Source organism: Mauremys mutica, chromosome 12, assembly GCF_020497125.1.
Source record: "Mauremys mutica isolate MM-2020 ecotype Southern chromosome 12, ASM2049712v1, whole genome shotgun sequence".
Lineage (NCBI taxonomy): Eukaryota > Metazoa > Chordata > Testudines > Geoemydidae > Mauremys > Mauremys mutica.
The window spans coordinates 64,159,474-64,177,084 of record NC_059083.1 but is presented as its reverse complement, the minus strand read 5'-3'; the positions used below and the strand labels follow the sequence as shown (position 1 = coordinate 64,177,084).

Below are 17,611 nucleotides of genomic sequence, written 5' to 3'. Positions count from 1 at the left end.
AGGGGCACTGAAACTTGCTGCACTAAGGGGTGTTTTTCCACACCCGAGGGAGAAAGTTGCAGCACTGAAGATTGCCAGTGTAGACAAGCCCTCAGATAAGCACTTTTGCATCCTAAATGCTATCAAGTATCATACTGGTTAGGCTATTTTTTAAATGTACAAATATACCACTTATAACTGGAAAGAGTTACAGTAGCTTGCAAACAGACTCTCCTTGACTTTCTTTGCCTATATAACTAAGGGTCTGTTTAACTTACCAGTTTATTTAGAATAGGTACCTAACAATGCATTTAAGGGAAGCTCCTCAGCTAAGGGACTATCTTCCTAAGAGTCTGTACAACTACTTCATACATTTTGGGGTGCTACCATAATTAAATAAATTCAAGGGGTGGGGGCAAAGCTGCATCAGCATATACAACATTCTCTGTCCCAATTGGCATCATTAAGAATAACTACTAGGCGATTATTTCTTTCCTAATGACACATATGGCCACATAAGCTGTGTTACAACTTAAATATCTTTCACTGCAGTGACTAGTGATTTTATGTGCCTAAATTTAAAAAGGAACCTGATTTTCAGAAACTGCCAAAGGACCCGACAACTGAAAAGCAGGGACACCCTAAACAAAAAAAAATCACTAGCCACTTTTGAAAATTCTGTTCACAGACTTTGGCTCCAAAGCATTCTTCTCAGACTTGATGGCTGAGAGAAATACAAACAAATGAGGGCATGGCACTGCAAATACCACATAGAAATATCCCTCTACTTTAAGGGACAATAGCTGCATCTACATTGTTAAAATCCAGATTAATAATGCCCCACCAGCAGTAGCGAGAGTGGAAACTGTAGTGTACACAAGATGGTAGCAAAAACAGTGGCACTTTGTTGATGGGATAGCTTTCACTGTTCTTAGCATGTATAGAACTATATGCCAGATTTTTCCTAGTATACAAAAAGCCAGAAAGTATCTCTAAACATGATTATTGCAGAAGCCACACTCTGAAGTGGTCCTAATTCTGACATTTAATTTCCCTAACAGCACTTAAGCTAGAAGGGTTAACCACTGTCACACTCCAAAACACAAACCACTTCCCAAACCTGCTTTAGGATTTGAAGATTTACAGTTGTGGTGCCCTAGAGTAAAGCCACACAGCCCCTGAATTGAGTCAGAGGTCAAGACAGTGCCTAGAGCTGCAGGGAAACAGCACAGTGAGGTGTCACCAGGAAGGCGAGGAGGATATGCTTCCACACACAGGCTGCTCTGGAGTGGCATTTCAGCCCCTCTCCAACCAGCAACAGGTCGGAGAGGGGGGGCTACTTTGCCTCATGGTGAACCCCACTCCCTCCCCAGCCGCGGGGGCCTAGTTTGTGTTGTCCCAAAACTTTTGTTGGGGGGGGGGAGAAGGGAGAAGAAAGGGAAGTATTGAGGACAAAAGGAAGGAATATTTCCCCACTGCAACACCCTCCCACACTGCCCTCCCAGCCGACCCCTCCCCCGCCCCCACACAACCCCTCCACTCCCAGCCCCCCGCGGCCCCTCCACCCCCAGACACCCCCCCTCCCCGCACCCGCGGGCCCGCCACCCCCAGACACCCCCCCTCCCCGCACCCGCGGGCCCGCCACCCCCAGACACCCCCCCTCCCCACACCCGCGGGCCCGCCACCCCCAGACACCCCCAGACAAACCCACAGGAACCCAGCCTACTCCCCCACACCCGCTTCCCCTGGTTCGGCCGCAGCTCCCGGCTCGCCCCGGCCCCTCACCGTGGTCCTGGTTGAAGCCGGCGTACAGCAGCCCGTTGCCGTGCGGGTTGGCCGGCAGCAGGTTCATGGCTGCTGCCGGATGCGGGGCTGGCCCGGGGCCTTTAAACCATCGCGGCCCCGGACGGACTCAGCCCAGACGCCGACACTCGCCGCGGCCAGCGGGCGGGCACAGGGACAGGCCAGCGGCTGTTTCCGACCCCGCCAGGCCGCGCGCCGAGCCAGATACCATCCACCCGACAGGCCGGGGAGCGCCGAGCAATCGAACCGCCGCCCCCTTTCCCCGCACGGGCAACTCCTCCCCCACCTCCTGCGGAGACCCACTTCGGACGGGCCTGTGGGATCCGCTGCCCGCCTCCTGGGGCCGGGTGACCCGGGGCTGGCATGGGGGGATCCAGTGCCCACCCCCGGGGCTGCAATGGGGGATCCACTCCCCCCCCCCGCTGGAACGGGGATCCACTGTCCCCCTCCCGGCGCTGGAACGGGGATCTACTCCCCTTCCCTCCAGGACTGGCCTGGGGAGTCTTCTACCCCCTGAGGAATCTCGCCTCACTTCCTACCATCCTAGAGGGAAGCTCTGATTTAGTTTGGGTTGGCCCTGCTTTGAGCAGGGGGTTGGACTAGATGACCTCCTGAGGCCTCTTCCAATCTTCTATGATTCCCTCTGGGGCTGCTTTGAGGGAGGCCCACATATGGGGCTGGCAAAGGTGGAGCCTGGATCTGGGTATGCACTGAGGACCTAGAAGTCCTCTGTGTAGCACCCAGGCAAGCTGTGCTAAGGCAGGAATTTTCTGTTTCTAGGGTGTTATTCTCAGTGCTCTCCAGCTCAACACATTTCAGTGGAGTACTGTATAAAGGGTTGCCCTCACTTTTTCCCCCCCATGTCCCTGATTACACCATTCAAATGGTGGCAGGTATGGAACATCCCCTTCTCTCCCTGGGCATTGCTACAGCTCTCCAACATGCTGTGACCCATCTCAATCCAAATTCTGCCCTAGGTACTGATGTGTCATCACCCATCTTGATCTGAACAATGGCTGTATCTTAATATGGGTTTGTGTGTGCAATACCCCATTGCCATCTGAGTGCTATCGCCTGGCCAGTCATAACTGAATGCACAGTGGTCACTTGAACTTTCTGCCAAATAAATCATGCCCTTCATAGCTTTCTACATAGCCACAGGGGCACCAAAGCTTTTCATATGAGAGCCATGTTAGTAGTTTGGATGGGAGCCTCAAGGGTTACCCTTAATTTATATAAAATGGAGCAGATTGCTGCAGCTAAACTCATCTTTAATAAAGAAATGCAGCCCACAGAGGCTGCAGGTTGTGACAGTGCCTCCCTTCGCTCAAGAAAGAGTGTCACATTCAGGACCTCGCTACTACTGACTTTTTCTATTCAGGTACAGCCTATAGACCCCATTCAGGATAGGAATCCCTCAGTGCCAGGCAATGTACAAACATAAAAAGACACAATTCTTGCCTCAAAGAGTTTGTAATCTAGTTTAAGACAAGGTGCAACAAGTAAGTGTAACAAACAATAGGAGGGAAAGGGGATGAGTATAGGAAAACAAAAAGATGAAACACTAACATCTAATACTGTTCTAACCATTTTTTCAGACAATCACTGCCTATTTCAATTTCATTGTTATTCTTTTGTAACCACTGCCTGTTTTTTTATTGTTACTAGATATTACCATTGGGTTTGTGTGTGTGTACTACAGAGGATGCAAGCTACATGACCACTCCTGAAATAGCTACAGCTGAGGATATTCAGAGCAATACATTTACAAAGGGGAAGAAGGGAAAACATACTTTTGCTTGACTGATCTCATTATATTTATTATTCCACACACACACAAGTGAAAAGAATGTTACTAAGGCCCTGATTACTTTTGCACATGCTTAATGTTATACACTGTGAATATTCCCAAAACAAAGCCACTGTGAGCTCAGCAGGACTGCTCACAGTCCATAACATTAAGCATGTACCTGAGTCTTTTGAAGAATTAAGGGCTGAGACTATAAAGTCAAGCTCTCAAGTTAGACAATGCCAGAATCAAAATGGCATGGGCATGTGGTCTCCTTGTGTAGTCTTATACTTACATGTTCATGTACTAATTTTTCCACCGAGACCCAGCCTCATTCAGCAGTCAGGATGAACAGTACTTACTGAATGAGGTGGCCACTCAAGATTTCTATCTTTGTCATGCAGTTATGGCACAGGCCTTATTGATTATACTCTAAATTGCGCCACTTTGCTGCAGCCACAAAGGACCATTATACCAATTGGGGATCACCTGAGCACAGGGACATTCTGTCCATGTACTCTTTTCCTCAACAATGTCCCATACACAGGAGTTCTTAGCTAGCCATATCCACTGGCTTTATGGTTCCTTTGTACTGACAGAGAGGCAGAATAGAAATCTGACTCTGAGGATGCAGAAGAGGGACCCATATTTAATTTTATACTCTCCTATTTGTATATTCTCTTGCTATGCCATATCAGCCCCCTTGCCGTGTAATGTATGGACTCTACAGTATGCAGTACCAGGGCAGCCTTTACCAAGAGCGTGAGAAGTAAGGTGAATTTTTATCCCTCTTATCGAGAGGCTTTAGCTACCATTTGCCCAAGAGATCCACATTTAGAGAGTGCCTTTTGGACCCCCAGCTTCCCAGGATATCCCAGAAAGAGCTTTTTATCATCTGTGACCCTTCCTTTACAATGTGCTCTATTGTAGGCCTCTCCTTAGAGACCATTCTAGAGCTACTAATGCAGAATCTGACTGCTTACAGGTTTGGTGGTGGTAGATGCCAAAAATCTATTACAGCATTTCTCTAAAAACTGCACTGACTACCTGTTAATTTCCAAGTGCAATTCAGGATGCCTGCTTTGATCTTCAACATCCTGTGTGGTTTGAGCCCTGTCTCTTTGGGAGATTCTCTCTCCCCCAGGCTATTGCCATTGTTGAGATCTCTGAGGGAAAAGATGTTCTTGGTAAACGGCCCCCAACCACTGTATCCTCTTACCTCCACCCTCCAACTACTCAACTGTCTGTTAGTGTTTATGGCCTGGTGGAAGGTCTATCAGCCTCTTTTCTCTGATGTTTGTCTATGAATGTTGGATAGAAGTTGGATGAGTAGGATGAAGTTGGATAAGTTGGTGTGTAATGTAATTGGAGCGGTTAGGTAAAAGTCTTTTGTTTTTTAAGAGTTATCTATGTTAAATATCATACACACACCCAGCAAAGTTGCACTGGTTGCATTTTACATATTTTTGAATAAGCATGCACTGTGAAACAAAGAACATCTCTCTGCCTACTAGCCAGCACACCCTGTCTTCTTGAAATTACAGTTGGGAGGTGGAACAACAGCCAAATCCTCTCCTAAGTGCTCTAGCTTTGCAGAGGGAAGAGAGAGACGCACAAGACACACCTCATACAGATAAGGATATTGAATGTCCTGGAAACACCCTTCCTTTGGAATAATTAAGACAAGTATAAAGTTTGCAGGAGAACAAAAACTGAACTTTGCTCTTTTGTGGCTAATTTTCTCTTTGGCATCCAACTGCAGACACACCCTTGAGCAAGTCAATGTTTTTCCAAACAGGATCATAACTTTCCTTTTTTTTTTTTTATTAAAAAGTGAGCAAAAGAGTTCTAGTCACCCATGTTTTGGGAAAAATTTTTTATAGTTGAAGGGAAATAATTTGTATAGGACAAAAGCATGGAATTTTGTGAGATCTGAGTTCCTCAGACTTGGTGCCATTTGGAGCAGGCATGTTACTTAACCTCTGTGACTCAGTTCCACAGTTTGTAAGATGGAGATGATAATACCACCACCCCCACTCTGTTCACCCCCCCACCTCTGTGGTCTGTCATAATTTCTCATTATGTTCTCCAACAAATTCAGACTGTAAGCTTCTGGGGACAAGGAACTTTTTTAAAGGTTGTCTATAAAGTGACATGCACACTACATAATAAAATTGCCACTACATAAAAGAATAATTATCTTTGATGGTTTGTGGAGGAAGGATTCTGCCATCACTAGTACTTATTTTTTTCCTGTCTAATGTAATAAAAAAGGAGAATTTCCTCTATAGTTTTCTTTTTTGCCAGTCCATAGCATTTAATTGAAAATTGTATCTCTGCTATAGAGTTTTATTGGAAGGTTAAAAAAAAATCCACCTCAGGAAAAAGTTGTTTTCTATTAAATTGTGTAGCTGGAATAATTTCTACAGTACTAATAAGGATGGAACTAATAAAATTATATAGGACTTTTCCATAGCACTATGCTCAAATATAGTTTTGGACATCTAGCTAGCAGTTTGAGCCTGGCAGCAGTGAACCTATTGGAAGCAGGAACAGGTCCTAGAATGTGGATGATTGTTATTGATTTGAGGCAAGACAGCCTGTTTTATTAGGTATAGAAGCTGAGAAAATTGGTTCTAGGCCCAGCACTGCAATATTCGGTTTGTGACTTTGGTCACATCAATTTGGCCAGGGATTTTCTTTTTAAATGTATCCACTACATTTGAATGCTCAGTCTGAGCTACCTAGATCATGGTTTTCAGAGGTGTTGCGCACTGTGGCTTCCACTAACTTTTATTTCAGTTGCAGAAGGCAACAGCACAAATTGCTTATGTACAGTAATTAAAAACTACAATGAGAGATAAGAATCAGAGGGATAGCCGTGTTAGTCTGGATCTGTAAAAGCAGCAAAGAGTCCTGTGGCACCTTATAGACTAACAAACGTATTGGAGCATGAGCTTTCGTGGGTGAATACCCACTTCGTCAGATGCAGAGATAAGTGATCTATTACCAGTTCAGATAATGCTTTAAACTGATCCCCTGAAATAAACACACTACTAAAGATACAAGTAGAAGTCAGTTGTACTGCTTACCATTTAGGGTTTGCTTTGGGCATTTGGCTTTACATATCAAATCTTATTCTGGAAAATGATCTCACAGTCCAAACTTTCCATTTCCCTCTTGTGCTTGTTTGTTTGTTTACCCCTTATTTATTCTGAGGAGTGAGGGTAGAGACAGAGTGGTGTTTCAGGATCCAACTATAAATTCATTTGGTGTTTTTAAGAGAATGAAGATTTTACACGTTTACTATTGGACCACAAGTAAAGAATGTCAACTTGAGGGAGTGTCAGAGCTAATAATAATCCAACTGACCTGCCTTGGTGTAGGAGTTCTAGCAGAATTTGCTCTGGCCTTGCAAAATAGAGACTTTGCTTCTATCCACATGCCTGCTTTGGGATGCTCTGTTTCTGGCTGCACTTGCAAGGATCATTCAGAAGTAATGATTCCCAAAAAGAAGAGAGGGTGGGTGTTCCCCCCCACAATGTAATCTTTATAACAGAGCCCCACTTTATTTGAGTGTTACCATCTGATCTTCTAACACATCTGCATCTTATCGTTTATTAATCTTTTTGTTGTGCATAACCTATTGGCTAGAATCCCAATATAGACTTGGCATTTTGTACCTGATAGACTTGTGCCACTAGTGGTCTGTTGCTATGGAGATGTAGGGACATCTATGATGATTCAGAACTATTGCTACTGCAAGATGTTACCAAATTACATTTCAGCAGAGGCACTTGTAAATGCTGCAGTGAAGCTACATACCACTCTCACCAAGGGCACTGGAAATTGGTGTTATCACTCCTCTGCGTGTCAATGAGCCCAGGAGCATGGCATCACACCATTTCCATCACTTAGACACCTTTCCCCATGAACTGAGGATTTAACTCATACTGCTTTTCAAAATTTCTTATGCCACTTTTGAAGATCTATGCTGTAAGAAGAGCATCCCCATGATCTATGAAACAGCCTCGCCATACAAGGAGGGCAAGTCACCTACTGAAGAATAAAGAACAGGCTTTGTTTTTCCAGGAACATTTATTTTTAAATAATATTGTTCTTTCCCTATAAAGCAGCTCTTCAGTCACATTCTTCTTACTGCTTGTTGCAACTATTGTCTTTGGCATTTTCTTCCTAGAACTACCTTGTAGAACATCTGGTACAAAAAATGTAGATTTACAGAAAAATAAGAATATAAACCACAGATTAATCCCCAGAAGTATTAAATAACATAGCAAAAACTTTATCAAATCTGCTTCATACACTAATGGGACAAAAACATGTTGTGCATAATATTCTATATACACATTTGCAGCTTAGTTAAATTAGTGCTTCGAGGTTACCAAGGAAGTTGTACAAAAAATAATCATATCCACTACTTCAATAGAATGTCTCACCATTTGTAAAATTTACAATGTATACAATACATTGCATTTTAAAAAAAATCTCTGCTTTAATCTACAAACTGACACACTAATTTTTGCCTATTTGTAAATAAAATTTGTGATAAAACAGATTTTAATCTAGTGAATTACACAAATCACTTCCAAGATCTCTTGTAATTAACAACTCAATAAAATGATAATTATTCCCTTTATAAAAAAAACATCTCAAAACACAGGCACTGTGCACATCAAAAATTCCAATCTAAAAGTCCAAAAGCAAAGTGTCACATCCACTTCTGTTGCACAGAACACATCATTAATTCCAAAGCAGCATTGTTATAGTGAGCACACTGTAAAATAAAGTCTTTCCTTATTTTTGTCAATGTCATGTGATACACGGAGCATGCTCAGCTATTCAACAGGACTCCTTGTGGTCAAGGCTCCACGTGAGGAAAGTCAACCTTGTTTTTCAGCCACATCAGGTTTAGGAAATTTTACAGCTGTTTCTCGTACAGTTTTTTGGTGGGCTCTGTGGGGGACGGATAATTTTAGCTTTCTTTAGGCTGTTCCTTTTGTTGTTGTTGCTGGCAGTGAGTGAGTAGGAGCGTCCATGCATCATCCTGGCATTAAGGCCATTGGCCATAGAGAAAGATTTGAGATGGCTTCGTAAGGCAACGGGGAGCGGGAGCTTGTCAACAAGATGCACAGGGGTGCAGGAAACTATGGCACGGCAGCAGAGATCTTGCAGACTCAGTACTTTAAAAAACAAACAAACATATTATAATACATAGTATGCTTTTGTAAGCCACCTGGTGGCAGCACACACAGTATCATGCATGTCCACTGTACTTTTAAAACCAATCCTCTCATTTTTCCTCTCTTTACAGTTCATTATACCCTTTCTCCAGTACTAGATACTTGCCCATAACTCTAACCTGCCCAATCTCACAAGCCCTACACACATGGAACTTTCATTGGCTTCAATGAGAGATCTTGCAAAATTGTTCCCCTCTCACCCAAGTTGAATAAACCAAGGGTACCATTTTCAAAAACACCTCAGTGACTTAGAAGCTTAAGTGCCATTTTCAAAAATTACTTTCATTTCAGTCTCATTGAATGTCAAAGATTTTGAAAACTTTTACCCCAACTCTGCCTAACACTCATACTGAACTCTCATTGCACTGCTTTCCAGTCAGCTGGAATGCCATCTGAATAATAAGACTATTCTTTGAATCTTTCACTCTGGTACCCTTATTTCATCCAGAACTGGAGGGAATCATGCAAGCTCATAAGTAAATGTTACTGGTTAAATTATACTACAAACTCCAGCAAAAGACCATTTCAATCTATATTTTTCAAAAAATTAAATTAGCTGCATAGTAATTGCTCAGAGCCAGGAAATACATTTTACCTGGATAAATCCCTTGTTGGCATTTGGCAAGGAAAGAATGAACGTTGGAAGTGATTAATATTTTTACCCCCTCCCCTCCGCCCCAATGCTTCCTAAGGCTTAAAGCTTAGCACCTAGTACAAACTCCTAAAAACACCACTCCCTGCCGCTGTAACCCATTCATACATCTCCAGGCTTTTCTTCAGAGATTGGGATAATTTGGGATCTGGTGCTCTTGTATGATTTTTGGGATGTCCATTTTTTTTGTTTGTTTGTTTTAAGGCTGTGGGGAATATTCTTGTCTTACTGCTTAAGTGAATAAGGAATGTGATACTGCACAAATCAAAATAAACCTACACCAGTTTGTTAATCTAGTTTTTGGTAGGGTACCTACTTAAGTTAGGGAAATATAAAGCTTCTTCAAAGCCAGTAAGTCCTTTTAAAAGACACTTACATTTTGCTACAATTTGTATAAAAAACCCCATCCAATTTTTATTCCAATAGAAAAACCCTCTTTAGATATCCTACGAGGTCAACTGAGCCCATTTTAATTTAGAAAAACAGTTATTTGTACTCTATGATCCAGTTTTCATTAACTGTCTTAAAGGTTTTAAGACATTATTATAGACATCAGTTATATGGTAGGTTGGTGGATATCCCTCACAGCAGTACAACCTGTGAAAAAAATAGCATGACAATCTACCAGCCCAGGTTCCAAGTCTGCTCTCTCACCTTGACAATGATAAAGAAAAAAAAACTCATCTGCTCCAGGTGAGAGAGCAAGGAGAATTTTCCAACACTGCAAGAATAGTTTACAACAGGTCAAACTAAAAGATCCAGAAAAAACCAGAACTAACATTTACTGATGGGTAATCTATAGGAGACATTTAGAGGGTGAGGACAGCACTGCATCACTATTTGCTTATATACTTATTGTATCCAAGAAACTTATTGCTCTATTACAAATCTCTTGTTTGTGTCAGAATAGTGAGAAGGTCCAGAATATACACTTTGGGGAAACATTTTAACAACATGAAAGAAACAAAACCTTGGGGCAGATCCACAGATGGTGTAACTGTCTTAGGTGATGTGTGTTTTTGTTTGTTTCTCTGCTCCTCCTTTTCCAAGCTTTTTATCTTGGAATCAGCTGAGGTGAGTCATCTAACAATTTACCTGTTCCAGAAATTACTTTGTCAAAAGCATAAACCGTAGTAATCCTCAGACAGAGTCTGATCCTGCGAGATGCCAAGCATCCTCAATTCCCGTTAACTTCAAATGGAAATAGATGATTCTCAGCACCTTGCAGGATCAGGCCTCTACAGTCTGATTGCTATTAAAAATGAATCATATAAGCCAGTGACTTAATTAAATACTTAATAGACCCAAATGAATCAGTAGATGGCTGTCACTGCACAATTATTTTCAGATGTTTTTAAAAGAAGCTTGTAACAAGAAGTTCATCATCATGAGGTAATGGGAATACAGAATTACCATACTTGATTAAACCAATGGGTCCCTCAAGTCCAGTATTCTCTCAGCAACAGCTGCCACTACCGAATGCTTCTGAGTAAAATGCAAGAAACCCTCCATTAAGTAAATATGGCATTATTTGTCTCCAAGGAAAGTTTCCTCCTTACCTCCAATACATGGAGGCTGGCTTAAGCCCTGAAGCATGTGGGTTTATATCCCTTCCAAAACATTTTTTGAAAGTATTTACTATAACAACTATGCATATTCCTATTGTTCCTAAATAATCTCTTTTTGAATCTTGCTCAGCCCTTGGTTTCAGTGATATCCTGTGGCAATGGGTTCCACAGGCTAATTATGCATTGTGTGGGGGAAAGTATTTCCTTTTGTCAATACTGAAACTGTCACCTTTCAGTTTATTGAATGTTCCCTTGTTCTGGAATTATGAAAGGGTGAGCAGAAGCTCTCAATTTAATCTTCCCTAAATGATTAATTATTTTGTACACTTATCACATCCTTGCCTCTTATTTAGGGTAAAAACAAGAAACAAAAAAACCCCAATTTTTTTCAGGTTCTATTCACCTTGTTTCACCATCAGCACATGTCATTTAAGGAAAGATCAGCTAATAACATTGTTAGCAAACCTAGTCTCTTTACATTTTTATTTAACAAAAATAAATTAATAACGCATTTAAGGTACATGTCTCAATGTTTTCAGCTTTTCACTATTACTTTTAAGGCTTTAGGAGGTTCAGTCTGAAAGTTCTAAGAGTGAATGAACAAATGCATATTGTGTTTTCCTTACCCTTGTTTGGCCTCCAGAGCCGGTCCATCCCATGTCTCATTAACACTATCCTTGCCAGCTCAGTAAAAGACTCTGTGATGTTAAAGTTACAAAGTGGGCTAACTTCAAAAAAAGTCATGCCTAGTCTCTCCGCATAGGCTTGTGCTTGTTCAGTGGAGACTTGACGCTTGAAGGCTAAATGAAGGCGGTTTCCAACCAGGATTTTAGGTACACCAGGAGCATGCTGAGTGAAGAGACGCAATAATAGATTAGTGTTATAACCCTTCACCCCATCCTCCAATAAAATGTGTAAGCTTTTCACAAAGATTCAGAAACAATGCTCTACTCATGAAGCATGTCAAGCGGCAAAAGGATGATGGAAAAGGAAGCATCCTCATACCTACAAGAGACGGGGTTGGGATGAGAAATTAAGGGACTATGCTTAGTTCTTGAGAAATGGGTCAGTAGTTATTTTCTCCCATCCTTGAAACCTGTCTTTTCCCAAAGCTTCCTCATTCAGTTTATTACAGGAGAACAAACATTATAAATTTTCATTGTTAAGCTGCTTCTTTAAAAACATAAGTATTGTATATTCGTGGCTAAATTCAGGACAGAATTCTCTTTTGGGGGTATGTCGACATTGCAGAGAGGGTGTATGATTGCAGCACATGTAGGCATACCCAAGCTAGTTTTAATCTAGCTAGCTCAGGTTCCAATAGCTGTGAAGCTTTTTCAAGCCCATCTGGGACTCTGGGGTGGCTGGCCTGCACTGAAACCTGTGCCGCCGCAGTTTCACTACTCTCAATATTCAAACTAGCTAGCTTAAAGTTAGCTCAGATTAGTGGCATGCTGTGACATTTTTAGTCAGGCATGCAATTCTACATTTGCATGGAAAATGACATTTCCTCTATTCGGCACCGGTGAGGCCACAACTGGAGTACTGCATCCAGTTTTGGGCTCCCCACTACAGAAAGGATGTGGACAAATTGGAGAGAGTCTAATGGAGGGCAATGAAAATTATTAGAGGGCTAGGGCACATGATTTACGAGGAGAGGCTGAGGAAATTATTTAGTCTGCAGAAAAGAGTGAGGCGGGATTTGATACCAGCCTTCAACTACCTGAATGGGGGGTTCCAAAGAGGATGGAACTAGGCTGTTCTCAGTGGTGGCAGATTGCAGAATAAGAAGCAATGGTCTCAGGTTGCAGTGGGGGAGGTCTAGGTTGGATATTAGGAAAAACTATTTCACTAGCAGCGTAGTGAAGCACTGGAATGGATTACCTTGAGAGGTGGTGGAATCTCCATCCTTAGAGGTTTCTAAGGCCTGGCTTGACAAAGCCCTGGCTGGGATGATTTAGTTGATGTTGGTCCTGCCTTGAGCAGGGGGTTGGACTAGACCTCCTGACGTCTCTTCCAACCCTAATCTTCTATGATTCTTTGATCCTCCATATGGTGTGACCTTGCACAAAAGGTGCGTGCAAGATCATGATGTGCAGAGGATGCAATCTTGTTCTACAACATGGTATCCTCCATGCGCATTTGGGGGCCAGAGAGAATCATCCCTTGGGCACACCACATCCTGGGACATGCAGTGCATGCCTTGCATAAACAGACAGCACACCACTGGCTCAGCTATGTCAGATTAGATATTTTTCTACAAGATATGCTCTAGTTCATACAGAAATTAACTCAGGGAAGTTCTATGACCTGTGTTATGCAGGAGGTCAAATGAGATGATCAAAGGGATCCCTTCTGGATTTATAATATGTAACTCTATGAACTACGAGTGTTGACAAATAGCATTATTATTATAGTATCAAAATCCCACATCACATGTGCAGGATTTTAGGCCCGTTTTCCTCTTTTACAGAATACATATTTTCACATTATACAAGTAAACTGCTTTTAATTTAAGACAGCTTGTATGTATCAGAGAAGTAGTCACTTGCATTCAAAAATCCAAGATAGTCTTTTGAGATCTTCGGATGAATGCACTATAACAGTGCTTAAGGCTTTATAAATAGTGACTTAAACCTCATAATCCCCATATGATATGGGAAAGCATTTTTTTTTCATAAGCGTAAACTGAGTCAGAGGTAAAGTGATTTGCTGAGGTAACACAACAAGTCTGTGGCAAAAGTGGTTATTGAACCTAGGAATCTTGATCTCCATCTCCATTTCCTTCATCTAGAATTGACACCTTTTTTAATAAGTGGGCGGTTCACTTATTTGTTTCAGTCTAAAAATATAACAAAAATACAAGACTGTCATCTTGGATTCCTGTGATGAATTCTGACTGCAGTTACATAGTATAAACCAGTAACTGGAAAACACCATGAGCAAAACACATGCCTAATCACTAGTCTTGTTATACATAAATGATATTTTAGGATGCACCTTACCTCATCTATCTCCTTTATCCATCGATCAATACCATCAAATGACCAGCGATTTGTAATGTCATATACCAGTATCACCCCCTATGTGAAAGAATATTAACATGAATTTCACTTAACACATACAAAATGCATAACATATAGTACTATCTTACTCTAACACCATTCTATTATCTGTATCAGGATTATGGGGTTTACAATCCTGCCAGATGCTGCATGCTCCGAATGGAGTGGAATCTCACAGCATCTTCCAGAATCAGTGCCTTTGTCCCAATATGGGACTGGGAATGGAAGGGTGCATGGAGAGTGGAAAGCACTCGGCAACTTGCTGGATCAGGCCCAGATTTAGCAGTTTGTGGTCAATGTTAATTCAACTATAAAACCAAATTATGAACACGTTTGGGTGATGTATACATCACAAGTCACACAGACATATTGCTTCCAGTAACACTATAGTGTCCAATAGCTAAGGGCCTGAAATTCTATGGAAATCCAAATACCTCACTACCAGAAGTAACCAATGCACATTATCACTATTTACAGCAATACTTTTAGGAGCCTACCCCATGTTTTCAACCTGCAGCTAATAAACTGATGTGTCAGAATGCAAAAACACTAAAGATAATGTAGCTGCACAAACATCTGAGACTGTGGTAATAAACTGGATTTATAATTTCCCCCAATTCTTGACTAAGTTACATTAACTATATATCCTTCTAGTTACACCCAATTTGAGAAAGTTTAGCATATACAGTACACTTGGGAGTTTTAGTCAAGAAGCAAACGTCCATTACGCTTCTAGCTTGTACTGCAACCTCTATTCCAGGGATTCTCAAACTGGGGGTCAGGACGCCTTAGGGGATCATGTGGTTATTACATGGGGGGTCATGAGCTGTCAGCTTCCACCCCAAATCCTGCTTTGCCTCTAGCATTTATAAGGGTGTTAAACACTTTTTAATATATTTTTAATTTATAAGGGGGAGTCACACTCAGAAGCTTGCTATGTGAAAGGGGTCACCAGTAGAAAAGTTTGAGAGCCACTGCTCTATTCAGAGGTGTAATGATAAGAAGGACTGGATATGTCTGTAGAGCATATACATCCTGCTCCCTCTTTTGGTAGAGATGTAGTGGTTGCTAGAGGGCAGTATTAGGGTACGTCTACACTACGGGACTATTCCGAATTTGCATAAACCGGTTTTGTAAAACAGAATTTATAAAATCGGGTGGAGCGCGGCCACACTAAACACATTAAATCGGTGGTGTGCGTCCATGGTCCGTGGCTAGCGTCGATTTCTGGAGCGTTGCACTGTGGGTAGCTATTTCCTAGCTATCCCATAGTTCCCGCAGCCTCCCCCGCCCCTTGGCATTTCCGGGTTGAGATCTCAGTGCCTGATGGGGCAAAAATCATTTTCGCGGGTGGTTCTGGGTACAGCCTCACCCCTCCCTCCCTCCCTCCCTGACAGCGGCAGACAACCGTTTCGCGCCTTTTTTGCTTGGTGAACCGTGCAGACGCCATAGCACAGCAAGCATGGACCCTGCTCAGCTCCATACCGCAATCGTGGATGTTTTAAACACCTCGCGCACTCTCGTGCAGTATATGCTGAACCAGGACCTTCGAACCGAGGCGAGTAAGAGGCGGATACGGCAGCGCAGCGATGACAGTGATGAGGACGTGGACACAGAATTATCTCAAACCGCGGGCCCCGGCGCTTTGGAGATCCTGATGGTAATGGGGCAGATTCTATCCATTGAACGCCGATTTTGGGCCCGGGAAACAAGCACTGACTGGTGGGACCGCATTGTGTTGCAGGTGTGGGACGATTCCCAGTGGCTGCGAAACTTTCGCATGCGTAAGGGCACTTTCATGGAACTTTGTGACTTGCTTGCCCCTGCCCTGAAACGCCATAATACCAAGATGAGAGCAGCCCTCACAGTAGAGAAGCGAGTGGCGATAGCCCTGTGGAAGCTTGCAACGCCAGACAGCTACCGGTCAGTCGGGAATCAATTTGGAGTTGGAAAATCTACTGTGGGGGCTGCTGTGATGCAAGTAGCCAAAGCAATCACTAAGCTGCTGCTACGAAAGGTTGTGACTCTGGGAAACGTGCAGGCCATAGTGGATGGCTTTGCTGCAATGGGATTCCCTAACTGTGGGGGGGCGATAGATGGAACCCATATCCCTATCTTGGCACCGCAGCACCAGGGCACCCAGTACGTAAACCGGAAGGGGTACTTTTCAATGGTGCTGCAAGCACTGGTGGATCACAAGGGACGTTTCACAAACATCCACGCGGGATGGCCAGGGAGGGTTCATGACGCTCGCGTATTCAGAAGCACTACTCTGTTTAAACGGCTGCAGCAAGGGACTTACTTCCCAGACCAGAAAATAACAGTTGGGGATGTTGAAATGCCTGTCGTTATCCTGGGGGACCCAGCCTACCCCTTGATGCCATGGCTCATGAAGCCATACACAGGCAGCCTGGACAGTGGTCAGGATCTGTTCAATTACAGGCTGAGCAAGTGCAGAATGGTGGTGGAATGTGCATTTGGCCGTTTAAAGGCGCGCTGGCGCACATTACTGACTCGCTCAGACCTCAGCCAAACCAATGTCCCCTATGTTATTGCTGCTTGCTGTATTCTCCACAATCTCTGTGAGAGTAAGGGGGAGACCTTTATGGCGGGGTGGGAGGCTGAGGCAAATCACCTGGCCGCTGATTACGCGCAGCCAGACACCAGGGAGATTAGAAGAGCACACCAGGAAGCGGTGCGCATCAGAGAAGCTTTGAAAACGAGCTTCATCAATGGCCAGGGTACAGTGTGACTGCTGTGTTTGTTGATGAACACCCAACCCCCTTGATTGACTCAGTCCCTGTAAGCAACTCCCCCTCCCCCTTCGAGTACAGCTTACTTATGCAAATAAAGTCACTCTCATTTAAAAAGCATGAATTCTTTATTGATTCATTATAAAAAGAGGGAGAGAAGTAAGGGTGTGCTTTGGGAGGAGGAAAGGAGGGATGGAGAAGGCCATTAAAAAAAAATTCAGAGTAACGGCATCCTTCTGGTTGGGCTGTCCACGGGGGTGGAGTGGGCGGGTGCACGGAGCCTCCCCCCACGCGTTCTTACACGTCTGGGTGAGGAGGCTAAGGAACATGGTGAGGGTGGTTATACAGGGGCTGCAGCGGCACTCTGTGATCCTGCTGCCCTTCCTGAAGCTCCACAAGATGCCGGAGCATGTCAGTTTGATCACGCAGCAGCCCCAGAGTTGCATCCCGCCACCGCTGATCTTCCTGCCGCCACCGCTGATTTTCCTGCCGGTCTTCCTGCCGCCACCTCTCATCTCGGTTGTCCCTCCTGTCCTCACGTTCATCCCTCCTGTCCTCACGTTCACTGGCCTCTTTCCTGTAATTTGAAACCACGTCCTTCCACTCATTCAGATGAGCTCTTTCATTGCGTGTAACTTCCATAATATCCGAGAACATCTCATCTCGCGTCTTCTTTTTCCTCCGCCTTATCTGTGCTAGCCTTTGGGATGGAGGAGGGACGCTTGAAAAATTTGCAGCTGC

General features: G+C 43.4%; 2 protein-coding genes across 2 annotated transcripts in view; both read right to left on the bottom strand.

Annotated features, from left to right (window-relative positions):
• The window catches only part of WDR45B (WD repeat domain 45B), a 33,082-nt gene extending 31,088 nt beyond the window's left edge, over positions 1 to 1,994 (bottom strand). Inside the window, exon 1 of the mRNA XM_044983700.1 lies at positions 1,765 to 1,994. Coding sequence (XP_044839635.1) covers positions 1,765 to 1,831 — 67 coding nt within the window. The 5' untranslated portion in view covers positions 1,832 to 1,994. The remainder of the gene's footprint in view (positions 1 to 1,764) is intronic.
• Positions 1,995 to 7,650: 5,656 nt separating this feature from the next.
• Positions 7,651 to 17,611, bottom strand: part of RAB40B (RAB40B, member RAS oncogene family) — a 51,610-nt gene continuing 41,649 nt past the window's right edge. Inside the window, exons 4-6 of the mRNA XM_044982912.1 lie at positions 14,058 to 14,135; positions 11,679 to 11,901; positions 7,651 to 8,772 (exon numbers count right to left, since the gene is read on the bottom strand). Of these exons, the coding sequence (XP_044838847.1) occupies positions 8,501 to 8,772; positions 11,679 to 11,901; positions 14,058 to 14,135 (573 nt within the window). The 3' untranslated portion in view covers positions 7,651 to 8,500. The remainder of the gene's footprint in view (positions 8,773 to 11,678; positions 11,902 to 14,057; positions 14,136 to 17,611) is intronic.